Here is a 24,691-nt window from a genome sequence, read left to right as displayed (position 1 = left end):
CTGTGTTCTAGGGCTCCCCTAGGTCCCCGCTCAGACCCCTGTGGCTGTCTCCATTCTCTCTGTTTGCTGGCCATTGCCTGCCTCTCTCCTGATCTCTTGACCACATCGCCGAGAGCAGTGACTCCACTGCGATGTCTTCAGGTGCTCCTACCCACTGCCTCTGGAACCCACCTGCTGCTCCCCCACCCCTAGTCTGGCCCCTCCCAGTGCCGCTGTCCTAGACCTGCTGCCACTTCATACCTGCCAGCGGGGCTCGGGGCCCCGGCACCCTCCCAGACAAGCCTTCGCCTTCTCATTCAGTTGGTTGTTGGGTTCCATAACCATCAGGTCCTCTGTGAACAAGTTTTCTTTCCCCGCTGTGACTCGTCTGGGCCACTTGCATCTCGTGTCTGACCGTATACCCCGCTGCTTCTCCCATCAGCCTTTCTCCACAGGGAGCTTAAGTGAATCTGGAGATCTGAAGTCTGGCCCTGTCTGTCCTCTGCGGAAAAGCCCTGAGTCCCCACCTTCACCCCTGCAGCCAGCCCCCGCCACTCTGCTGGCTCCGCTCTGCTCTCTGACCATTCCCTGCTGGGCTGTGTGCATTCTCCTCTTTGCTGCCAGTTCCTGGGTCACTTCAAGAGGCAACCTAGAGGTCACCCCTCCAGGCAGCTTTCCTGCCCAACCCTGTTCTTAGCCAGTCAGTGTCCCCTGGACACTGCAGTTGCTCCCCAATTGTCTCCTTCTAGACTGGGAGCCTTGTAGGGTGGTGATCTGGCAGCTCTGGTGGTCAGTAAGGGTCACTGAATGGGCAAGTGCCCGAGTGACGGGTGATTTCACCAGTGTAGGCAATTGGTCAAGGTCGCTTGTGAGATGGGCAGTGGCTTTGAGTTTTAAAAGGCAGAAAGTGAAGCTTAGAGTGCCTTGCTGAGGAGATTGCTTGTGAGTGGTACCAGAAGCCAGCTGGTCTGGCCAGGCACCTGTGGTCTTTTATGGGGGCCCACTTGCCCCACGTGACCATGGCAGTTACCCTGAGGGACCAGGGCCATGGCGATTAGGGACCACTGGCATAGATAAACTCTGGAGATGGGGACAGGAGCCCTTTGTTTCCTAGCCACCTGGCTCTATCTCTGCAGACCCCCGCCTTCTCTTCCCTTCTCAGCGTGCCCTGGACTTCAGGGAGAGCAAGGAGGCCGAGCCCCACCCGCTGTGGGAGTACCCGTGCCGCAGCCTCTCTGAGCCCCAGCAGATCCTGACCTTTGATTTTCGGCAGCCAGTGCCCCTACAGCCTGTCCATGCTGAGGGTACCATCGAGCTGAGAAGGTGAGTGGAGGCTCCAGGGTCAGGGAGTGAGGAAGGAAGTGGCAGGGCTTGCTTTCTAATAGTTATTGCCTGAATCGCTATAACCATTTTGGTTACTTTCATGTAGGTGGGATGGCTGTCCTTGTCTCAGCCTTGTCCTTCTTCAAGTGGCCCTGAAATGTATGGGGGTTCCCATAGCTTCTGGGTGGGGGAAAGAGTCAGAGTGGGCTTCCTCATCCTCCCACATCTGAGGCTCCCTTTGAGCTCAGCAGCATCTTACACACAGCTGCAGAGAAATGTGAGTTTGGTTGCTATGGTTACCCATTGGCCCATATTCTTTCCTGAATCCTCCTGAGAATTGAAGCGGCCTAGGAATTGGCGGAGAAGGCAATGGCAAGCGACTCCGGTACTCTTGCCTAGAAAATCCCATGGATGGAGGAGCCTGGTAGGCTGCAGTCCGTGGGGTCGCTAAGGGTAGGACACGACTGAGCAACTTCACTTTCACTTTTCACTTTCCACTTTCACACATTGGAGAAGGAAATGGCAACCCACTCCAGTGTTCTTGCCTGGAGAATCCCAGGGACAGGGGAGCCTGGTGGGCTTCCGTCTGTGGGGTCACACAGAGTTGGACATGACTGAAGTGACTTAGCAGTAGCAGCAGCAGGAATTGGCAGGGGCTGTTGTCGAGCTACATGGTCAGGCCCATCCACCTCCAGCTCCCTTCACGGGCAGGGGCGGCTGCTTCCTGGAGGAAGCTCCCTCTTGTAACTGGGTGGAGGCCATGAGCCCAGAGCCCCTTGGGGCTCCTCTGACAAGGAGGAGGCAAGGCAGCTGCCTGTCTGTGCCTGCCTCCCAGAGTTATCTGGGAGCAATCTAGACTTCGATGCCTGGACTGCTCTCTCAGCCTTCTGGGCCAACCTTTCCATGATCTCAGGCAGAGGAGGCCAGGCTGGCAGCCAGCTGGCCCTGCCCCAGGGTTACTGGGAATACTTGGCCAGACTGTGGGGAGTGAGTGGGCACTTTGGTTGCTCAGCAAGGCCACTTTTACTGAGTGGCCTTCATTCAGATGGAGTCTTAGGAGCCTTCTGACAGGGCAGGATGGAAGTAGGGAGGATGAGAGGTTTCTGAAAAGCAGAGGGCAGCCATGACCATGCCAGTCTTTCGTGCAGCTGTTTGTTTCTGGTCCCTTTCCACCCCTCACTCCATCTTTAGGCCCGGGAGGAGCCATGGAGCCGTCCTGTGGATGGAATACCACCTGACCCCGGACAGCACAGTCAGCACCGGCCTCCTGAAGCCTCCAGAGGACAAGGTAGTGCTGTGTGCACAGGTCCCCCAGGAGGCGGACCCTCAGAGCAGGCGCCGTCCCACCAATTGTGCGTGCTCTGGGTGTTCCGGGTAGCGACTCCTCAGTGATCCCTTCTCATTGCGAGTTGCCTGGGCTAGACATCAGAAGCCCTCACTGCCTTCTTGCTGCTTTTTCTGCAGGGGGACTGTTGCTGGAACCCCCACTGTAAGCAGGCCGTGTACTTCTTCAACACCACACTCGACCCCAGAACGCCGCTGGGCAGCCCGCAGACCGTCACCTACACTGTGGAGTTCCACCCCCACACTGGAGACATCACCATGGATTTCACGCTCTGAGATGCCCTGGACCGTGGGTGCCTGACCCTCACTTGTTGAGAAATAAAGTGGAGGAGGGCTCTGGGCTCTGAATGGTGGCTTTCTGTGGAGAAAAGTGAAGGCACCTTGCCTTTCAGGACCCATCTTGGCCTTGGGGATTGGAGGAGACCACTTTCCGTTTTGTGTTTTTGCACTGCTGACTCCTTGCTCCAGATATGGCAGGAAGTGGGGATTACTTTGGAACTGAGAAGGGGCCAAGGAGCCCACCCACCGTGGTTTTTAAAGTGCTCAGAGAGCTTCATGGCCACAGTGTCCCTCCTGCTCTCCCTGGGAGGGAGCCAAGGCTGACCGGGCTGGGTGGGTCAGCTACTCTCCTGGAGCTGGGCCAGCCTGGCCTTGTGCTCTGGGGACCTTTGAGTCCACCTGCCCACTTCAGCTCAGAGAGGCTCCTATGGGCAGAGTTACTGATGTGGCTAGGCTCTGGGTCTTGAAGACCCTGGTAGGGCCAGACTGAGGACCAAGTTCAGATTCTTTTTGTTTGCTAGGTAATGACCCCAATCCACATTTGTAAGGGTTTGGCCTCCGTGTGCAGCAGCAGCAGGTGACCAAGACCAGCACCTGGACACCAGGCTGCTCTTCTGAAGTCAGGGAGGAGGCTGTCCCAGAGCAGTTCAGACGCAGATCCAGGATACCAGCCAGCAGGAGGAGGGAGCCCGAAGGTACAGCCCTTTCCCATGTGCCCCCATTCTGGCAGAAGGACCTCATCCCCCATCTGTCTGGGCAGATGGGTACTAGTGCAGGCACCCCCAACTTCACCTTGTCAGAGAAGGGCAGGGAGTCCCAAGGAGGCCCAGCCTGGTTTCTTCCCACATAAAAGGTCCCGTTCTGCTGTTTAGTTCCAGAGGGAGTGAGTAACAGAACCCAAGTGGCCTGGTTTTTGAGTGGTTCAGGGCAGACTGAGGCTGTGCTCATCCCATGGGGAAGGGCAGGAAAGGTAGACCCTCCACGGCGGTCCCATAGATAGCCCCACCTGGCCGCCTAGCCTGCTGGAGTCAGACCAGGGTCCAGACCAGCTTTTCACTCAAATAAATGCAGAACACCAGCCTTGAGCCTCACAGTTTTATTTTTTTTCCTCATTATCCATCCTTCTTTTCAGCACCAGTAAAGAAAAAAAAAAACACTTCTCTTTTCAAAATACTTTATCAGGTGTAAAGATTGTTTTTCTTCTAGGGAAGAATTGTTTGGATAATATATTTGATAATGTTTTTACCAAAACCTTAGGTGTGCTTACCATAGAAAACCCCTAATGTCCCATGAGGATACAATACAGAAAAAAATACAGAAATTAAAAAAGTATTTTTTTTTCTTTTTTAAAACAGTATTTCTAAATTTCAGCAAGTTAATACAATAGTTAAAAAGCATCAAGATTAATACCCATACTTAAAACTGAAGGTGGTTTGGACAGATGAAGTGACCGTTTTTCTCTGAAGCTGACCTCTGCCTCCTGGCTTCTGGGGAGGAGGCTGGGCCCGGGGCAGGTGCAGGGCCTTGGGGATTTAGGTGACACCTGTGTCCGTCCTTCCAGACCTAGATGCCACAGAAACATCTGAGATGTTCCTTTTTAAAAAATAGAAATGGAAAAGTCTGGCTTGTACACAGCCCCGGGGGTGCACAGGTTTGATGAAACTCGTGGCTGAGCGATGGCGGCCTCAGCACTGAGGCCCCAGAGGGCGGCGCGAGGGGAGTAGAGAGGCAGGCAGGCCCTTCTCTGGAGACCAGGCAGGCTGGGCAGAGGCGACTTTGTTAGGACGGGAGAATGACTGAGGCACAGGGAGATATGACTTGCCAAAGGCCGCCCCATGAGTAGGGAGAGAAGCATATGCCCCGTGCTCTGGCTCCCCTCCAGCTGCCCTGGGAGGCCAGCAGCCCCTCTGAGGGCTGGAAGCTGTGCTAGAGTCACCCACTTCAGGAGCCAGGCCCTGCCTCCGCAGCTCTCGTGGGCACACAGCTGGCCCACAGCCTGGGGCCTTGACTCAGGCCCAGACGTCTGGGTATCACATCTGCCCTGTTGAGCTCCACCTGCGAGCAGATTTCTGACTGCTCCTAGGATTGGAGGCCTCTGACCCAGGGAAGCATAGCCAGGGCCCCAGGAACCACGGCCCTGGAGGAGGGGTGCAGTGGAGAGCCAGGGAGGACTGTACCCTGGATGGTGAGCTGCCCTCTTGGCTTGATGTGGGGGGTGGGGCTGGGGCCTGGCCAGGGGAGTGCTCCAGGCAGTGAAGCCCTCTGCCCAGCTGCTGCCCTGGCCAAGGGGCTTCAGACCAGCCCTCACCACCTTGAGTGCAGCTCTTGGGAGTGTCCCCCTCCAGTGTAGGGCCTGGCCTCTGACCTTGCCCCTCTTGGTCCCTCTTGCCGCTCAGTGGGTGACAAGGCACAGCGTCAGCATATTGGCACCAGGAGGCTCCTGGTAGCAGAGTCCTGGTACGTCCCCAGCCTCGTTGAAGCCAAAACTGGCGTCAAGCCAGGTGGCACGTTGGTTGGGGCGCTGTGAGGAGGGGAGATTAGTGGGGGGTTGTTAGTAACCCCCTGAATTGGAGGGGCCTTGCACCTGGAAATAGACAAAACCCTCCCTGTGTGACTGGGGTTGGGGGGCGTCCCCAAGTGTGTTTAAAAAGGCAGGTGGGCAGAGGCAGTGCTGCCGTGGGATGAGGAGCTATGGGCTTCCCCTGTGGGCTCTGCCACACTGTGCACAGGTACCCAGGGCTGGCCCTGGCTGCATGGTGGCAGACTGGATGCCTGTGCACCTGAACACCACCAGGACCGCTCCCTGTGTGGGACGAGCAGTGGCTATCAGCCTTGCCACCTCCAGCCTGCACACTGGTGAGGCGACAGGCTGCTCTGCGCCTTGACCCTCAAGTCCCTTCATCTAGGGCTGGGGTTGCTGTGGAGGATGGGTCTAGGAGGACAGAGCCGCAGCCCCCCTGCCCCCCCCCCAGATGCAGGGGGACGGTTCCTGAGCTCAGCCAGCACGCAGGTAGGGACAGTCACCAAGGGAGGATTGGTCCTGAACCAGAAGGGTGTCCGGAGGGGAGACAGGATCAGGCAGAAAGAATGTGTTGGTTCTGACAGAACAGAAGCTACAAATCTTACCGTTTTCAAAACCAGAAGTCTCCCTCCCCCCTTAAACCGTGAGTGGCCCTTCTTTCGGTAAAAAAAAGGATGCTCTCTCCTTAGAATCCTGTCTATGGCTCCATGGCCCACGTTGGAGTCTCCAAGGGAGGCCCCAGGCTTTGCTGTGCCACGGGAAGGGAGCCCCTTTCAGGAAGAACAGTGTTCTCCCTTGTGGCTTGCAGACCCTTTAAAGTGAAGGGTTATTTTTGTTCTTTTTCTGTTTTTCTTTTTAAAATGTAATCGCCCTTGAATGCAAGACCCTGGGAAAGAGCCCGGGCTCGCTGGTAACTGGACACAGCCTTCATGGTCCCTGCTCGTGAGCTGTCCAGGCTGGAGGCGGTGAGCTGGCGGTCCCGTGTCCAGGAATGCTTCTTTGGCTGGTTCTGATTGTGTTTGGAGTTTGGCCTTGGGTGAGGCCCGAGTGAGGGGTCTGTGGCTACGGTGTGGCACGTGGCATGCGGGCAGCGTGCATGCGAGGGTGCAGGCATGCGAGACAACATGGCAGCAGACAGAAATAATGAACCCTGGACGAAGCTTGAGAAGAGATACAAAGAGTACAGAAACCCGGATCTCATACTAACCCACGGGTTATAAACTAGGTTGTGCTGTAGATTTGTAGAAAATCAACGATTCGAAAGAATGGCACTGGTTGGGCAGCCGGGACTCCCCAGGCCGGCCTGACTCCTGTCCATGGCGAGTGCCCAGAGGTGCCGGGCAGCGCTGGTTCCAGCTCACCCAGGACTGGCCGCGGCTCTCCCGGGCCCCTGCCCTCCTCCGCCAGCACCAGCGGTGCTCGCTGGAGGGGACACGGCCAGGGAGAGACTGCGACTCAAAGGGCTGGCGGAGGCCCCGCTGCTCGTGGTGACTGGGCTGATCTATGCCTCGTCGTCCCCTGCAGACACCATCAGTCGCATGGCCACCGGGAGGTGGTCCGTCAGGCCTGACAGCTGGGTGATAAAACTGAATTCTTCCACCTCCTGCGGGAGTGGGGAGGGGGGAAGGAAGAAACATCCCTGTTAGACCCAGAGGGCATCCTGTAAAGCAGGGGCCTGGTTTGGACCTTCCTGAAGGCAGAGAGTGGGAACATCCTTGGGGGCCCCAAAGGCCTCCTGGTCTGGCACGTTCCACTTTGAGAGGAGAGCTCGGTGCTGCCAAGGGGTGTAAAGCAAGAATGTTCTGCTAGGGGCACAGCCTGGCTGCCCAGCCCAGCCCAGCCCAGCCCCGCCACCCAGACTCACAGCCTTCCAGTCCGGGCACAGCCCCTCCTCCCCGTGCAGCATGTAGTCGATGCGCCTGCCGTTGCCTTTCAGCAGCTCTTTGCGTCCCTTCTGGCCTCCCCCGGGGCTCTTGCTGGTGGGGAAGGCGAGGTACTCCCGGCGGCCTTCCTCACTCTCCAAGACCCTGCTCACACAGAAGGCACAGGAAGGCAAGGTGAGCACAGCCCCAGCCCCAGGTCCTGAGGGTGGAGCTACGTCCCATCCTCCAAGTCAGACCAAACCCCTGCATTTAAGATCTGTCTTTTCCGTGACCCCAGAAAGGGACTGGGGCGGATAGAGACTGGGTCTGAGCCTGTGAGTTCCTGACTGACTGAGCCACTGCCCAGGAGTGTCCCGTTCCCACCTGGGGTCAGCCGCACTCACATTCCCTTTCTGAACTAGAACGTTGGCACCACCCAAAGCCTGTAACCAAGCTGGGGACAGGACTGACCACTCCCTCTCCAGGGTAGTGTTGTGCTGAGCTAATAGGGTCCTATTTGGGGGGAACTTGATCTTTGCGGTGAACTCCAGAGACCCTTCTCTTCTGAAAGTGTCCAGGCCTCCCATGACTCCTGTTACAGGTCAGCAGGGGAGCCAGGAAAGCACCCAGACCCCATCCCGGGACCGGACTCTTGTGTCAGTCTGTCCCCAAGACCCCAGGACACTTTGAGGACCAGGTATGTTAAGAAAGGAACAAGGTGGGATGTGGCTGTCGCCCCATTTTTCAGAGGAAGGAAACTGATACAGTTCCTGGTCAGAATTCTACAGGGAGGGCAGGGCAATCAGGTGGAACACTACACCCTGAGTCCAGGTCTCTTCTGACTCCTTGTCTGCCTTCTGCTTCCTGCCAAATTTCCTCCAGAGTCTGAGCACCGTTGGGAATGAGCCTTCAAGGGACACCCCATCTCAGAGGGCAGTGTTGGGGCGAGAGGCACAGCCACCAAAAGACACTACAAAGGCCCACCCGCCAAACTAACGCCTGGACACATGAACAGGGCACCTGGGCAGGCATGGCAGCAAACACGAGTTTCTGCAAGGTCTTTATCAGCCTTGAGATATATACACTGATGATACACAGAACATCATTCCATCTCAGAAATGTAATCCATTTCTGTCCTTTGCCTTTGATAATTAATTGCAGCATCCGTGATCTAAGAGTTACTGATAAGTCATTTTTAAATCATCATCTCATAAAAAGATAATTTTCTCGGCCTGGGATGATGTTTCAAATTTAGTCTATAATCTAATTAATTGGCTCAAATTAGCTTCAAGGAGCCATCGCTGGGGCTCTGGGCTGTCTCGGGCTGTGAATTCTAAATTGGCCCGCTGCTGGCCTCTCAAATGTGTCCTTTTCAGAAGTCTCAGATCCAAGAATACAGTTTGGCTGGGGTGGATCTGTCTCTACTTTGACTGGCTTGTGTTAGCTCTGTGTTTTTATTTGAATGATTGGTGGCTGCTGGTCCCCTGCCACAGATGCCGTCCCCAGGGCCCTCTGACAGGGATCTCTGCAGCACCCGGCCTCGCCCTGGGAGGTTGTGGTCCTTTCTCCTGTGCCTGAGGCAGGCTGGAGCTCAGGGCAGGCCAAGCTCTGGTAGAATGAGCCCAGACTTGGGGTGCTGGTGTAGGAAAAACCACCTCGAGACCCCAGGCCTCCTCAGGATCCTCATGGTAAGGACATCCCTGGGGCATGAGGTCCACCACAGCCTCTGCTCACCCCAAACTTGCATCCCTGATGCTCTTAACAGGCGTCTCGTCCTGGGGAGCTGTGGGCTCTCATCGGCTCACACAGCCCACCTCTCCACACCTAGTCTGGGTCGGTGCTCATCCCAGACCTGGGAGCCACCTGGGTCTGCCTACCCACCTGACCATGGCACAGTGGATGCCGGGCACTTACTTTTGCAGATTGTCAGGGGTGCACACTTCCTCATCATAGAGACCGTCCTGGTCCAGCAGTGTTCCTGGGGACAAGGAGGTGAGAGAGGTTACTGTGGGCAGGAGGGGCAAGCCCAGGGCTTCTGCTGGCTGGGCAGCTCAGGGCTCCCCTCCCCACAATGGCGAGGTCTCTTCAGGAAGTCCATGGGGTGTCAGGCCTTAACAGTGCCCCTCCCGCCCCTGCACCTGTCCCCAGCCCCAGCTCACCAATTGCCCACGGCTTCTCCTCCCCAGGCCCCAGGCGGCAGGGGTCCTTGTAGCGTGTAAACAGGGAGTGCTGCTGCTCCAGCTTGTCATCTGTGCAGGGAGGGAAGGAGTGCTGTGGGGCTCAGGGTGTCTGGCATGCCCTGGAGGGCTACCTGCCTCTGGTTCCGGTTTGACCAGTGTCACCAGATCCCTGTCCCTCGGGTAACTGCTTCTGTGTTCCCAGCTGTGTGAACCATAGCTCCATCTGTCACTGGCTTTCTGTGTCCTTGAGAATGCCCCCTCTAACAGCCGTCAGAACTGTGGCTGGTACAAAGTAAGAGCTGAATGCAGACCTGGTGAGTATCATGAGCTAACCCCTTAGTCTGGATTTCAGAGGCTACCTGCCTTCACTGCCAGAGGTTTATCTGCAGGGCATCTCCTGACCTCCAGCAAGGTGGTCTCTAAGCTTTCTAGGCAGAGCAGGGGTTCTTTTTCTAGGATTTCTTGAGGGCAGAGAAATCATAGTCTTGCTAAATGTCCCACTTCTATGTTCCTGAGGAGCAGAGCCCATGCCTCCTCCATGGTCAACCCTAACGGGGAGGAGCCCGCCTCACCAGAGGAGCAGTTGTCAAAGTTAAAATCTCCGCAGATGACGTCAAACGCCACCAGCTCCTCGGGGTTGGCTGCGCTGGACGAGGAGGTAGATTTTCGGAAATCAGCCAGCCAGTCCTGAAGCATGTTCAGCTGCTCACACCGGATGTCACTGTCCTCTGTGGGGCGGAAGCACAGAGAAGTGATGAGGCGGCTGCCAGGACCCCTGCCAGGCGAATCCTCGCCCTCTGAGGATCCCACCCCCTGAAGCTCGGGCCCCTAAACCCTACCTGACAGGGCATGCAGGTGTGTGCAGGAGATGTACCCGACAATTCTTTGGTCCTGAGGTGTGCTTCCCACCTGCACCTGTCAGTGGGGAGGAAGTGTTGGTGATGAGACCTAGAGTTACCGTTGCTGTGAGCACAAAGGGATGCTGGCGATGCCCGACCCAGCCAGGTTTAACCCTCAGAAACCCAGCTCTGTCCACTTCTGGCTAGCCTGGGGCCTGAGAAGAACAGCACATTGCCTGTTTCTAGGAGCTTCTGCTCCAGTGTGGGAGGCAGATGCATGAAGAAATACCCGCTTTATGGCAGGGTGAATGCCACCGACAGTTCATGCAGCGCTTTGTGGGAGAGAGATGTAGAAACCACCACAGACCTCCTCCCTAAACCCTGCCATCTCCTGATGACCAGAGCGTCCACACGAATGTCCCTCGCTGCTTTGTCCACTTGTGTCTGGTGGCTTCTTGCTCCTCCCCTCGGTCACACCCTGGACCTGATCATGACGTGCGCAGCCTGTTCCTCTGAAGTCTAAGTCAGGCTCCCTCTAGGATGTGGCCCAGTGACGTAGCCCAACACCCTCGTCCCCGTGAGAGGCCTTGGACCTTGCTTTCTGTCCTCTCATTCCAGTCTTTGGCTCTCTGACTTAATGAGCAACCATTTTATCTGCTTCTTGGCCGTGGTCCCCATTAGTCCCCAGATCTGGGATGACAGCTGTGGCTGGTGTCTCCATGGCACCTGTCGTGGCTGGCCCCAGGCCCCCCTGTGACCTCCACCCCATGCCCAGCCCTTCCTCCACAGGGGCCTCTTCATGCTACTTGCCCAGCCTTGGTCCTTGCCTCCTGTTTTCCTCCACTGGAGACAGAGTCCCTGGCAGGTGGAGTGGGGCTGAGAGCTCCTCGCTGACTCCCTGTCCAACCACAGGTGACCCTGGCAGACTGCCTCCACAGGTTGGCGTAATGAAAACGAGCACCTCAATTGTACAGCACAGACAACTTGGCCCCCAGTGGTGAGTGTGGTGCAAGCCTGAGCCCTAGTCAGGCTGTGGTTGGGAACTGAGGGTTGACAACCGAGCCTCAGGTTCTCAGGCCCTCTGCTAGAGGCTCCATCTTTGGGCACCCTGACCAGAGGCTTCTGTTTGGATCCTCACCCTCCTCCTCTCTGGGCTTTCCTTCCTCCGAGCCTCAGCTGTCTTCCCCAAATTTTGCTAATCTATTCTGGCCTGGGTTTTCTGTGACGACGAGACCCTGAACCCTGGGAAGTCTCCAGAGAGCGTGACCATAGAGGCCAGTTCTTAGCTGAGGTGTGGCAGCATCAGGGCGGGCGCCCCGGCTTCTACTGAGCACAGTTCGGCCTGTCCTCCAGCTGACGGTGGCCGGGACTCGGCATAGGCCCTCTGCCCTGAGAGCCTTGGGAGGTGTCCATCCTTCTATTGCTGAAGTCAGATTGGCATTCCCCTCCATGAGGACTTTCTCTTTATTAAATGCCTTGAGCTTTCCACAGCTCTTCATCTCATTTCCCAGCCTGGCAAGGTGTACATCTTTCATTTTCCAGTGCCCAGGTGGATGTAAGTCTGGTTACTTGATAATGGGCCAGATTTGGGACTGTTGATAAGTTCATATGTTCACCATTCACTTCTTGCCCATAGTCCAAACCCACAGCTCAGCCCAGTGGTACTCCTGCCTCTGGAATCCCTTGAAAATCACACACCATTGGTGTCCCCTGTTGCAAAAACAACACAGTTTAAAACTACAGTGCCCCCAAAGGCCACACAATGGTGCTGTCTGCATCCTCAGGCCAAGAGCCTGTTCTCTTCTCAATAGTAATACTCAGGCCCTGCTGCTTCATGGATGCGGCCTTACTGGAGCCTTGCAACTATGAGGATTACGCTAAAGTTAACACTATCGGTGGCTGGGGTTATGAGGCTCTGATGATAGAGACAGGTTGAAATCTGATCCTCACAGCCAGCTCCTCCTCCTGCCCTACACTACTTTCTGAGCTGGTGACTGAGCCAAGCTTTTCAGTGGCCAGCCCTGTGATGTTTCTAGTGCAGGAGCCCGGCACTCAGCACTTGGTGTCACCTCCCTGTGCCGAGCCCTGGGCGGGGACAGAGACAAGTGCAGGGAGGCCCCGCTGCTGAGGAGATCCCTCCCCCTGGAGGAGAGGCACCCAGCAGAAGGTATGGCAGTCCCCCCACCTCCTTCCTCCAGTCAGTCCAAGATCTGCTTTATTATGTGCTGGGACTTATTGATTCTCGGGTTTGAGTCCTGGGGAGCCGCAGAGGCTCGTGTTTCACTTGCAAAAACAATCACTCACTCTGAGAGGCTGTGCCTTTAGTCCTGGTGGGCAAAGACCGTCAACAGAGCAGGGCCCAGAACCAGGGTCTTGCTCAGGAGGCAGAAGCCGGTCCATTCCCTCCCTCCCTTCTCAGGCATCTCTTGGACCCACTCCGAGGATGAGGAGCTCAAGGAGTAAATGGGGAGGTGGGACTGGGTGGGGAGCCCCAGGTGAAGGGAGCAGCCAGGCCCTGCTGGGGCTGGCTCCTGAGACCTCACTTATTTCACTCCTCCATGTGGAGAGAGAGGCACACTCTCACCCACAGAGATGAGCTGGCTCTAGTGTGCCAGGCACCGCCGCTCCACTCTTGAGTTCTGCCTGACAGAAGAGGTGGGCAGCAAGGCCCTGGGGCCAGGGCTGAGGAACCTGCAAAGGAAAACTGGCTTGTGCTGGACGCCACCAAGGAAAGCTCCACTGACATAGGGTGACACGTGGAGGCCCCTAAGAATGCGGCTGGAGCAGAACTTGGGGAGGGTGGCAGGTGGAGGCTGGCTTCTCCCCGAGGCATGGGAAGAGGGTGACTGGAGTCAGACCCGACCCCAGAAGGATGGTAGAAGAGGGAGGACAGCCCCAAATCTCAGAGGAATGGTGGCCTGAGCCATGACATTGCAGCTGGACACACAGGGTGGACCCAGAGGTATCTGGAAAGTGAAATCGGGAGCCTGGGTGGATTCACTGGGCTCAGGGTTAGAGAGTCCTCAGCAAGTCTGGAAATGGAAGCTGCAGAGGCACCCCAGGGCAGGTTCCTGAGGCTGACTGCCCATGGTGCCGACTCAGCAGTGAAGAGTGCTGGCTAAGTGGGGTTGTCTGCTCTGGGAGCTGCCAACCCCCAACTCAGGCTGGGAGCTGGGCAGAATGCAGCAGGCCTGGTGCTGCCAGATTTGCCAGGGTGGGGAGAGGAGCTGCAAACTGGGCTCTATGTGAAATAGCTTGATTTTTAAATGTTGGCCAACATGAGAAAGTTTTTAATGGCAGGAACCAAATTAAACATATCTGCAGACTAGTTTTAGATCCAGGAGGTAGAGGCTTTAAACAAGTGTTTAAAGGATGAGCAGGTGAGAAGAGGCCCGGAAGGAACAGCCAGAGAGCTAGGGACTGGGAGGAAATTCCGTGGCAGAGGGGCTGGCCCTGGTGTGCATGATAGTTGGGGTGCTGGCCTGAGGGGAGAGAGAGGAGGAGGTGGTGTGTGAGCTGGGAGCAGGGTTGAGGGGGACCCTGTCCTTTGAGCCATCTGTAGTAGGGCGGGTGCAAGGGAAAGGGTACATCCCCCCAACCCCCAAACTGACAGCATGTCGCCTCCTTTCCGAGAAAGTCACTCCAGCTGCTGAGACAAAAATACATCTGTGGAATGAAACACTGACGAACCACACGCCAGAATGGGGAGGTTGGTCTCCTGTAAGAGGAGTGTCTTCAATTCCAGCATATCAGGCTATGAATGGAGAGCTGGGGACCCCAGCTCTGCTCCTGCTGAGCCACACAAGAGGCCTGAGCACAGGAGTGGGGGGCTCTGGGTGCTGGGCTGGGGCCCTGGCAGGCTCTGTGCAGGTGATCCGCCTGGGCCCTCACTCCTGTCAGGAGCTTGGCTGACAGGCAGCAGCTTCCTGGACAGGTCAGAGCTGAGGCCTGGGGATGAGCACCCCCCACACTGGGCCTCGCTGGTAACCTCACCAGTCACCTCCATCATGGACCCCTGCTAGCGGAACTGAGAAGTCTCAAGGGGAGTGTGGAGAGAATCCACACCCAAAGCAGTTGCTGCCTCTAGGGGCAGAAATGCCTGTTCTGTAACAGCTGGCCAGACGGGGCTTTAGAAAACTCTGGAAGCACCAAGAGCAGCTTTTGGATAGGGAGCAGAAAGTCGACATGCTGAGCATGTCAGGCTCAGGAGAAGATAATGTGTAATGACCAAATTACCATGGTCTAAAAACTCCTGCAATTGCATCCAAATTAGCAGAAATAATTATGATTCACTTTAATTAGTGACTCCGGAAGTGAAGCCTGGAGCTGGTGGGCAGAGTGCCTGGCGTGGCAGCTGCGTGACAGCCAGGAGGGAGAGGACATCCCGGCCGGGAGGGCTGGTGGCCTGAGGGAGCGGCTGTGGTAACAGCTGGGCCTGAGAACTCTGCCTGCAAGCTGAACGCTTGTCTGCAGTGATTCAGAGCAGGGGCCCCCTGCCACCTCCTCTCAGCACCGTCTGCCACCTTCGCCACTGGCACCCTGAGAAGCTCCCAGGCCTTGCCCCTCCCACATGGCTCCCACCATGTGAGTAGGCTCTACGTTGCCCCCGCTTTACAGACAGGGAAATGGTGATGCAGAGATCACCCAGTCTGGAGCCTTGGTTCCTGTCCGTGCATTCTCATTTCCCTTGTCTCTGAGCCAGGGGCCCCTCGATTCAGCTCCATGAAAGGCCTTGTCTGCCCCTTGCCCTCCCAGAGAGTGAGGCCCGCCCCCAGCCAGCCGCAACCTGCCCCTCCACCTACCCTCCCAACTCAGAGGCCTGCTGGTGGAGGCCTCCTACCTTGAGATACAGTGCTCCCTTTGAGGCCAGGCTGTCGGAGAACCGCCCGTTGGGGTAACAGTGATAGGCCACATCCATGATGGGGTAGCGGCTGGCAAAGAAGAGGCCACTGTTGAGACACTTGAAGCTGCAGCAGCCTTGGCAGCCGTACACCCCGACGTCGTAGAGGATGTACTCGAAGTAGCCGTGCAGCTGGTCTTTCAACTTGGCGGCCGCCCGCTTGTCAAATACCTCCTGCAGGCACAGGAAGTCCAGGTTGGCAGGGAAGAAGGCTGAGACCTCGTGGTCAAAGGCCTCATCCGGGTGGCGCCTCCTGCGCGCGGCTGCCTTCTTCACCACCGAGGCCTTGTATGGGAGCTTGCTATTGGCGCCTGGCTCCCCGCTGCTGCCATCAGCCCCGGCCCGGCCCTTCACCAGGGACTCCCTGGAGGCCGAGGGGCTGCCCAGGCTCCCCGAGTCCCCATCTCGCTGACTGTGGTTGGGTGTCTGGCCCCGTGGGCCCCCACCAGCCCCGTTCCTGGTCTGGCCCCCATTGGGGGGATCGACAGCTTCGGGGGGCCGACCTCCCTCATCACCACCGATGCGCACGATGCAGGCATCCTCAAGGTTGCCTCCGTCAGCTGGGTCCCCGGAGGCCAGGCCGTTGGCAGCCTCATCACTAGGATGATGCCCGCTGTCGCCCTTGTACTCCACAGAGGCCGTCCTCTTGATGCTCCCAGGGACGGCCCGTGGCACCCCATCACTGCCCTGCGGTGACACCAGGCTGCTGAAGCTGGCGGCGCTGATGGAGGTGTTGGTGGGCGAATCGATGTAGATTTTGATCTGGGGTCTACTGGCCCCATTGCGGATTCTCTGCCCGATCTCTTTGGCACGGGCTTGGGTGTTGAAAACGTTGTTGAGCCTGGCCAGTGAGTCCGGGAGGAGGCAGAGATTGGCGGTGGCAAAGCAGAAGCTTTTGCCAGGACCTGTACCCTTCCATTCGCTAAGCAGGACCGCCCCACCGGTGGGGCTCTTGTCCTCCAGCCGGGAGTAGACGTAGGGCCGGCGGGCAGACTGCAGTGGGGACCAGAGGAGGAAGCCAAGGAACGCAAAGGGCAGCGAGGCGACCAAGAGGGCCAGGTAGACGGGTGTGAAGAGCACGGTGCAGAGCAGCTGGAGGTAGCAGGGGTCGTCCGCCCGCTGGCGCTTCTCGTAGGTGGTGGGTATGAAGGAGGCCAGGAGCCGGTCCGCCAGCCAGTAGCACGGGAAGATGAGGGCCCAGGACACGGCGTGCAGGGCGGACAGACAGCTGTTGGGGAAGGGGGTCGTGTACAAAACCATCGCAGCTCATTGGGCACCGCGGCCAGCCCTACTACATGGTGTCCCTGGCAGCGAGAGCACGTTCCTGGGTGGGGCGGGTGAGTAGGGGAGCAGCTGGAGGAGGGTCACCTCCTGGTGAGATACGACTCTGGGTGGTCAGTGGTGTGTGTTGGCCAGCCAGTCATGGCTCCTTCAGTGGGCCATGCTGGGCCACCAAGGCCTGCTGGAGAACCTGCAAGACAGAAAGTGTGGTTGCCGTTTAGTCACTAAATCACGTCTGACTCTTTGCAGCCCCATGGACTGTAGCCCACCAGGCTCCTCTGTCCATGGGATTTCCTAGACAAGAATACTGGAGTGGGTTGCCATTCCCTTCTCCAGGGGATCTCCCCGACCCAGGGATCAAACCCGCTTCTCCTCCATTGGCAGGTGGATGTCTTTACCACTGAGCCACCAGGAAAGCCCAACACAGAAAGTGAGACGAATATCTTTAGTGGGGTAGATCGGATGCTGGGCCATTGCCCCGCTTACCCTATTCCTGCCGCCTCTGACGCCAGCAGGACTGCTCCGAGGACCAGGCTGGAGCCAGCAGGCTCACAATGGGGTGTTTGGGGCCAGAAGGCAGCCTGGCACTCTTTGTCTTTGTAAACACAGGGAAATTGTTTGTTGGTTCTCTTGGAGGAAACTGACTGATGATGTGACTGCCTCCAGTTCATGGTTTGTTTGTTTTTTTTTTTTTGGCTGTTCCTTGTGGCTTGCAGGATCTTAGTCCCCTGACTAGGGATCAAACCTGGATCTCAGGCATTGGAAGTTCAGCGTCCTAACCACTGGACTGCCAGGGAATTCCCTAGGTGACCATTGTGACCTTGTGACCTGCTGCTGCTGCTGAGTCACTTCAGTCGTGTCCGACTCTGTGTGACCCCATAGACGGAAGCCCACCAGGCTCCCCCGTCCCTGGGATTCTCCAGGCAAGAACACTGGAGTGGGTTGCCATTTCCTTCTCCAATGTGTGAAAGTGAAAAGTGAAAGTGAAGTCGCTCAGTCGTGTCCGACCCTTAGCGACCCCACGGACTGCAGCCTACCAGGCTCCTCCATCCATGGGATTTTCTAGGCAATAGTACTGGAGTGGCTTGCCATTGCCTTCTCCGACCTTGTGACCTAATTGCTTAGAAATTGGCCCAGGATTTGAGCACAGGCTGTGGGTGTGCAGGACACTGGCCTGGAACATCCTGAAGCCCATCGGGAACCAGGGGTGTGTTTAGAACAGATAAGAGGTAAGCCTGAGTCAGGAGCTGTGGACACAGCCAGGTGCCCACTGGGTCAGGATGATGAGGGAACAAACTGCAGAGAAGAGGGGCTAGAGGGTCCTGGGGCAGAGGGCAGTGTGGCTGGCAGGACCCCTGAGAGGAGGGCCCCCCATAACCAGGCTCTCACTATGCCCCAGCCTGCATCATCAGACCATTCCCTGCCTTCCCATTCCTGCAGGAACTCCCGCCTGACGGGGACCCAAGCACACAGCATGGCTCTTCCCAAGCTCCAGAATGCTCAGAGTCACCCAGTTACAGGGGACCCTGATGGTCCCTGTGACTTCCCCCTTAAGTCCCTCAGATAAGCCCCAGGGCCCAGCTGAGGCCCAGAACTGCCAGAGTAAGTCCACCCCAGCCCATATGGGAGCTGCCATGGGTTTTAGAGCTGGCTCAGGGCCCCGCCTGGGAGAGGCCGCAGGTGCATTCATTGTGCTAAACGTAGAATCAATAAAGACAAGATTCTGGAGTGTTTACCCAGCCTCCAGGGACCCAGGGTGATCATTCTGCGGTGCAGCTGGTACAAACATAACCCAGAGTTTTTATGACCAGATCAGCTGGGGAACTCACTTCCTGTTCATCATCTCACCAGCTCAGCCGGGCCGCTGCCGTGGCCCCTTGAGGGTCTGTGTCCCCGATGCCATCCATCCTGGCCTCATGCCCTTTCTTGCTCCTGCCTTCCTGGCCCACCTCAGCTGGGAGTTGGATGTCATCTGGACTCTGCCCTCTCTCAGTTCCCACATCCCGTCAGTCCCCGCTACCCACCTAAGCCCCTATGGAGCCCCCTGCTGCTCCAGGACTGCATCACATGCCACCCACATTTTCGGTCTCTTCCCCATCAGGCCACCCTCCACAGGATGGCTGGAGGGACTCTGATCTGATCTGATCAGGTTGCAGACGCCTCAGCCCCACAGAAGCCTCGCTCAGCCCCTGTTGGGCATTGCATCTCCCCAGCCAGGCCCACCCATGCCTGCTGCCCCAGCCCTCTTCGTGTTCACCTCCCAGCCTCCAGATGTGATTTCCTGCCCATGCCCTGCTGTTTCCTCTGCCTGTCAACTAGTTCATCTCCTGTCTTCTAAGACTCGGCTTAAAAATCACCTCCTCAGGTCCTTCTGTCCCCCGGCCAGGTGGCTTTGTTACCTCCACTGGGGGCTCCCGTGCCCCCTTTGCATGGGCTGCTCTCTGCAGTTCTAGATCATGACTGCGCGTGAGATGAGGTTGCCGCCTTGCGGAACTGGGGGCTCCTTGAGAGACAGAGCTGCACTGAGGGCGCTGGGGCCCCTGGAGTTGCGCCAACAGGAGCTCAGGAAATGGGTGAGTAAATGCAGGTCAACCTGCCTCGCGGTCTAAGGAGGGGGAGTTTCCGTCACCCAGCTGCTGTCCTGCAGCCGCCGTCTGACTTGAGGGTGGGGCGCTCTCCACAGAACAGAGCTTCATGTCAAAAGATAAACTTAAGCTGGTGGTTGTGTCTGGTTCTATAGGATGCGTTTCACAAAGATCTTTACTTCCTTTAGAGAAAATCGCTTTGAAGCAAACACTGGAAGGTTACGTTTCAAAGCAGGTTTGTCTACCCAGACCACAGCCAACTGACTAGAAGCCCCTCACTCAGGTGTGAGCAACGGGGCTCCCTGTGGTGAGGCCAGAGAGCCTGCCTCAGTGTCCCGCGCGCCCCCTCCGCCCCTGCAATCCCCCCACACCCCACCCTCTGCCAGCTGCTGTGGGGCCTGGAGCCTCGGACTCAGCCAGTGGCTTCACCACCTCCCCCACACCCAGCCCAAATCCTGGCCTCTGCAGGCCAGACCCTGGGTTGGGGGATGTCCTCACCCATTTCAGGGGGAACTTGGGCCAGACTGGTGGGCTTAGGGCCCCACGACCAACTTTGTAACGACAGTGGTTGAAATTGGAGGGTTTGCTGCAAGCCTGCTGAGCCTCTGTGCCGTGGTCTCCTCTAACCCCCCAGCAGAGCAGTGTTACCTCTGTGGCTCAGGCTTGGAGGGGCTGGTGGCCCAGAGAGGCCACACCTGCTATCTGACACACTCACTTGTTCTTTGTTTAAATCCCAGCAGTTTCAGGTGAGTTTAACCTGGTGTTGGGTTGACAGCCCACTCACGTGCCCATGTGGCCTGATGGGTCTGCCCCCACCACCTCTGGTGCACCTCTGGTGTACACAGACTGGCACACGTCATTGTGTGGAGCCTGCCAGCTTCAGACTGGCTACAGCAAGAGCTACAGGAGAGGACATGGCCCAGAGGAAGAGCCTGCAGGTCCCGTCCCCACTGCTGGGGAGGGTGCGGGGATTGTCCAGAGGTGCCCCAGCTGCCAGCAGCACCTGCGGTTGGTACCAAGGTCCTGCAGGTAAGGGTCCAGGCCAGACACCTGGGGACCCCAGGATGTTGACCCACTGTCACAGAGCAGGCCAGCCCGGCCCAACCAACACCATCTTCCCCTGAGCACCACCCCATTTGGTACCACCAGTCTCAGACCGCAAGCCCCAGACCCACAGTCTGCACAGTAGTCAGTGGAGCTTTGGAAACAATCTGATCATGTTCTCCCTGTGGTGGTCTCACTGTCTCGGGGGACAAAGTCCAGTCTCCCAGTCTCTGGCCAGGGGTCTTCTGTGCCCCTGCCCTCCCTGGCCAGGTAAATGCAGCCTCACTTCATAGAAGGCTTCCTGAGAGAAATTGTTTAACCTTCTGTTCTGTGTGGCTCATCCCCAACACTGGCTGGTCAGGGTTGGGATCTGCTACTGGCTGGGACAGGGCTATTGGGTGGGGGGGTGGGTGCCCCCTGCAGCTTCCTTGGGCCCTCCTCACTCCTGCTGTGGCCCCAGGAACCCTTCTGGGCAAGTTCCCTCCCCAGCCTCGCTTGAGTGGTAGGCGTGACCTTTCTGCCTCCCCAGGATTGGTCATAGGAATGTTTTTTGTCCCCATTCAGGCATCGATGAGCTGGCAGCCCAGAGAACTACGGTGCTTCTCCAAGATGGGGTAGATCCAAGCACCCTGTCCCTTCACAGCTCCCCCTGGGTCCCGTTTCCAGACCCCCTCCTCTCCCTCCCACAGTGTCCTGGATGGATGGAACCTCAAGTGCTGCCCCCCTGCCCTGTGGCCGCTCACAGTCCCTGCCACCAGGCACGGGAGCTGCTGACGCAGTTGACACAGAAGGGATTGCCACCAATGGAGCCAGTTCCTAAAGCTTTGTGGTTAATTATTTTGTCTCAGTGAAATGAAAGGAGGGTAAACAAACAACAACACATTAATTAGTCTGATCTACACTTTCCCCACGAAAGAGAAGAGCGAAGTTAAACACTGGAGGCTGGCAGCTTCTCAGAGAGCACGAGAGTCCTCGGCAGGCTGGAGGGCAGGATGGCAGGGCACAGGTGCCCAGCCTGTGCCCCCGGCCCGACCTGGCCAGAGTTCTTTCTCCCAGGGAGAACACCTGTCCCTCCTCCCTGCCCAGGTCTCTGCTTCTGTGTCCTGGGGTTGGCAACTCTGCCAAGCAAAGTCCACTGTGGCCATTTCTGATGGAGCTGATGGGTCCCTTAAAGGCCCTGTGTGCTGAGCTGTGGCCAGTCAAGCCCCTGGGCAGGGTTGCTTTTTTGAGATTCCTGTTTTAAAGCCAATAGTCACTCCCAGGCTTATCCCTATTGTGAATCCTGGTGTGTGGCTTCCAGGGTAGCTTGGGATGACCTCTTCCCTAAAACCAGTGGTTCCAGAACTCTCCTGGTGTTCCAGACACCCTCAGGTCCTCATAGTCACTTCTGAGCTCTGGGCTCAGGAAGGGGTCTACACAGCGCCCAAGGGAGGGCTCCCAGGACCCAAAGACTCTGTTCTAGAAGCATAGACCCCCTGATTTGCTTCCTCACCCCTGGCTGCATTGCTCAATGTTCAGCGTGGGCTCAAGGGTCAGGCTGACCTGGTTGAAATCCTGGCACTGGAATCAGGCTCTCTCATCGTGGGAGTAACAATACCTGCCTCCCGGGACCAGCCTGAGGATTAGAGGGGTCATGCGGCTCACAGGGCTGACCTTCCCCTGCTCTTTGCAGGACCTCCCTGACCACCCTTCCCCTGAGGCTGGCCCCTACGTGCCCTGTTTGCTCTCCTCGACCTATAAACTCAGTGGAGTTTGCAGACAAGACAAGCTGGTTCTGTGTGCTGTTCTGTAGGAAGCCTGAACTCACCCGCTGAACTTGTAGGCCCCACACTGACCTGCAGTGCCTTCAGATCCTCAGAGGTGGCCTTCGCTAACTGTTCCTCCCACCGCGGCGAGGACTGGACTGGGTCTCATTGTGACAAGAAGACTGGGCTGTGGAGCCAGGATGGGCAAAGGAGCAGAGAGCTCCACAGTTTGCAGGTGAGAGAGGAAGAGGTGACTGGGCAGGACCTGGGAGGTCACAGGCCCAGCCACTCCCAGGCAGGCAACGCCTGGGCCATTGACTGCCAGCAGCTGCTCCTGCAGGTGACTGATGATCTGCGGTGATGTGTCACCATGGAGACCCCTGGTTACTAACCTGTGACCTGCGGCCACCACAGCATGAGGAACAGGGCCTCAGACTGCTCAGAGGCCTGAGCTCCATCAAAGTCACTGTGCTCAGGGCTCCGGGGCTGGCTGATCTGCCATCCCCCTGGGGAGGGCATCCTCAGGAATAGGGTCTGGCCAGGCCTGGTCCTGTTTGGGTGAAGACGCGGGGAATAGGGGGTCAGAGAGACAGGTCCCCAACAGCCCTTGTGGGCCAGCTGCAGTGGACAGCTCTACCGTGGATGCCTGATGGCACTGGCACCGAGCTGTGGTCCCACTGCCATCTCCCTGGGAAGTGGACCTGGCATGTGTGCCGGTCCCCACGGTGAGCTGCACAGAGGCCCACAGGGTCCTCGGAGTGCTGAATTTGAATTTACATTTCTCCTGCAGTGAGAAAGTAAGCCAGCTCAGTCCTGCTGGTGAAGGCAAGCCCGCTCTGAGGAAGCCCACGCCATCTCCCGGGATCTCCAAGCCTTGCTCTGGGAACGTCTGGGGATTCAGTGCGGGTCAGGTGTTGGACATGTAGGCTAGGCTGGACCCAGGCCCTCCCTCACTTCCACCTGGTCCTCGTGCCTGGGAGCAGGGCTGAGAGTACTGGAGCAGTGGGATCTCTGCAGACCCTCATCTTGTCCACAGGCTCATGTCTAGCAGGAGCTGGGCCAAACCCCAGGTTTCCTCAAGGAAGGTGGAGAAGACTGCTCCAATACAATTATCAGAGTGTGCACGTCTAGCTGGCAGCGCTGAGATCGGGGCGGCCCATTTCTGCCTGGATGCCTGCTGGGAGGGGTTGGCATGGCAACATGAGCTCTGAGCTGCTGAAACTTGGAGTCAGCTCATGGCTGGGAGGACACAAAGAACAACGGAAGAGGATGCTTTTCCGAGTGAAGCAGGTCAGACAAATCCGGGCTAATCCCTGCAAACCAAGTCCCAGAAGCAGAACTGGGGACTAGGGTCCGGTTTTCACACATGTGCTTAGCAACGCCTTCTGCTGACACAGCGGTGCCAGGTAGACGCCTGTTCACCCCTCCAGACCCAGAGTCCCTGCCTCCCCTTCCTGTAGCCTTCCCCAGCCTCTCTGCCCCTCCTACACTCTCCCTCCCTTGCTAACCCCCATCTGCCCAGCTCATCAGGCACGTGCCAGTTTGCACATCAGCCCCCCAGCCTGGGAGCTCCTAGTGGAGCCTCAGGCACCAGCACAGGCCCAGGTCTTAGCTGGCTGCAGCTCTCTGGCTGGGGCAGACCCACTTTTGTCTGCCCTGCAGCCATCTGGGTAGGGGGCAGTGAGCCCTACCAGGCCACTCAGCATCACAACCTCTTGACCCCCAACTACATGGCCACATGACCCTAGCTCTTTCTGGACCCCTCAGGCAAGAGGCCTGCATTTTCTCTGAGATGGAGGCACTAAGAGCCTGAAGCTTCCAGAGCCTTCCTGGAGAGTGAATCCAATTTGGAGGAAAATAGACCTTAGGGCTGCAGAATGAGGCTGAGTCCTGCTGACACCTTTGAGCTTCAGTTTCCCTGTGCCTGAGGCCAACACAGGCCCCGGAGTTTCTAATTAATGGGTTGGCAAAATACCCTTTTCCTCTCTCTTGACAGTTTGAGTTTCCTCTCTCTTGACAGTTTGCCACTCAAAGGATCCGGTCTAATGTCAACCTTCTACTTGATCTTTCTAAAACTTAATTCTCATCGTTTCCCTTCCTGTGCAAACCTCCTGTGGTGCCCCCTGGCCTACCTGCTGGGCAAAGGGGGAATCTCTCTTCTGAGTCCCCGAAGGCCTGGAAAGGCCTAGCGCCTGTGGTTTGTGCCCCATGAGCCTCCCTCGAGAGACAGCCGTGCACAGACTCTGTTGTCAGCCGTGCCAGGTTCTAGTCCTGCTGCCGACACTGGATAGGGTGTCTGCCTGCTCTCTGAGCTGCAGTCCCCTCACCCGTTAGGCAAAGGGTAGTTGGAGATGACGGGGCGGCTCTCGGCACAGCGCCTCACGCACCTCGGGCATGGGGCTAGTCAGCCTCCATCCCTGTGCTTCTCAGTCCTCCGCATCCATGGATGTGGAACCTGCAGTCGCAGAGAGCTGACCTTAAGGCACTTGAGCATCTGTGGACTTTGGTATCTGTGGGAGGTCCTGGAGCCAATCCCCCGTGGATACCCAGGGAAGACTGTCATATGGTGGTGGTGTCTCAGTCATGTCTGACCCTTTGCAACCCCATGGACTGTAGCCCACCAGGCTCCTCTGTCCATGGGACTTCCCAGGCAAGAATACTGGAGTGGGTTACCATTTCCTTCTCCAGGAGATCTTCCTGACCCAGGGATCAAACCTGAGTCTCCTGCATTGCAGGCAGATTCTTTACCGACTGAGCCACCAGGGAAGCCCAATTTATTACTGCTACTACTGTTAATTTCCTTGTTGCA

At 57.3% G+C, this 24,691-nt stretch overlaps 2 protein-coding genes and 1 long non-coding RNA gene across 9 annotated transcripts in view; 2 read left to right on the top strand and 1 right to left on the bottom strand.

The window, feature by feature from the left end:
- Window positions 1-4,005, top strand: part of PRMT7 (protein arginine methyltransferase 7) — a 39,624-nt gene extending 35,619 nt beyond the window's left edge. The window contains exons 16-19 of one of the 4 annotated variants that reach the window (XM_055412457.2): window positions 1,142-1,302; window positions 2,494-2,590; window positions 2,767-2,935; window positions 3,447-4,005. In XM_055412457.2, coding sequence (XP_055268432.2) covers window positions 1,142-1,302; window positions 2,494-2,590; window positions 2,767-2,922 — 414 coding nt within the window. In that variant the 3' untranslated portion in view covers window positions 2,923-2,935; window positions 3,447-4,005. Of the gene's footprint in view, window positions 1-1,115; window positions 1,303-2,493; window positions 2,591-2,766; window positions 2,995-3,446 lie in introns of those variants that run through there. The other 3 variants (XM_055412456.2, XR_008683982.2, XM_088830112.1) reach the window with 3 other exon arrangements.
- An 8-nt stretch (window positions 4,006-4,013) lies between these two features.
- Window positions 4,014-24,691, bottom strand: part of SMPD3 (sphingomyelin phosphodiesterase 3) — an 85,854-nt gene continuing 65,176 nt past the window's right edge. For 2 of the 4 annotated variants that reach the window (XM_055412458.2, XM_055412459.2), the window contains exons 3-9: window positions 15,168-16,698; window positions 10,328-10,403; window positions 10,061-10,216; window positions 9,468-9,557; window positions 9,223-9,286; window positions 7,311-7,473; window positions 4,014-7,049 (exon numbers count right to left, since the gene is read on the bottom strand). In XM_055412458.2, coding sequence (XP_055268433.1) covers window positions 6,948-7,049; window positions 7,311-7,473; window positions 9,223-9,286; window positions 9,468-9,557; window positions 10,061-10,216; window positions 10,328-10,403; window positions 15,168-16,487 — 1,971 coding nt within the window. In that variant the 5' untranslated portion in view covers window positions 16,488-16,698 and the 3' untranslated portion in view covers window positions 4,014-6,947. Of the gene's footprint in view, window positions 7,050-7,310; window positions 7,474-9,222; window positions 9,287-9,467; window positions 9,558-10,060; window positions 10,217-10,327; window positions 10,404-15,167; window positions 16,699-16,994; window positions 17,126-18,907; window positions 19,048-24,691 lie in introns of those variants that run through there. The other 2 variants (XM_055412461.2, XM_055412460.2) reach the window with 2 other exon arrangements.
- Window positions 10,213-24,688, top strand: LOC129546975 (uncharacterized). The gene is made up of 4 exons (XR_016035793.1): window positions 10,213-10,343; window positions 11,240-11,324; window positions 18,956-22,117; window positions 22,673-24,688. It is a non-coding gene; the product is annotated as an uncharacterized LOC129546975 (long non-coding RNA).

The sequence above is a fragment of the Moschus berezovskii genome, chromosome 22 (genome assembly GCF_049115385.1).
Source record: "Moschus berezovskii isolate FMDL1 chromosome 22, NW_MosBer_1.0, whole genome shotgun sequence".
NCBI lineage: Eukaryota > Metazoa > Chordata > Mammalia > Artiodactyla > Moschidae > Moschus > Moschus berezovskii.
Note: the sequence above shows the minus strand (reverse complement) of the source record. Positions and strands in the feature narration are given on the sequence as shown.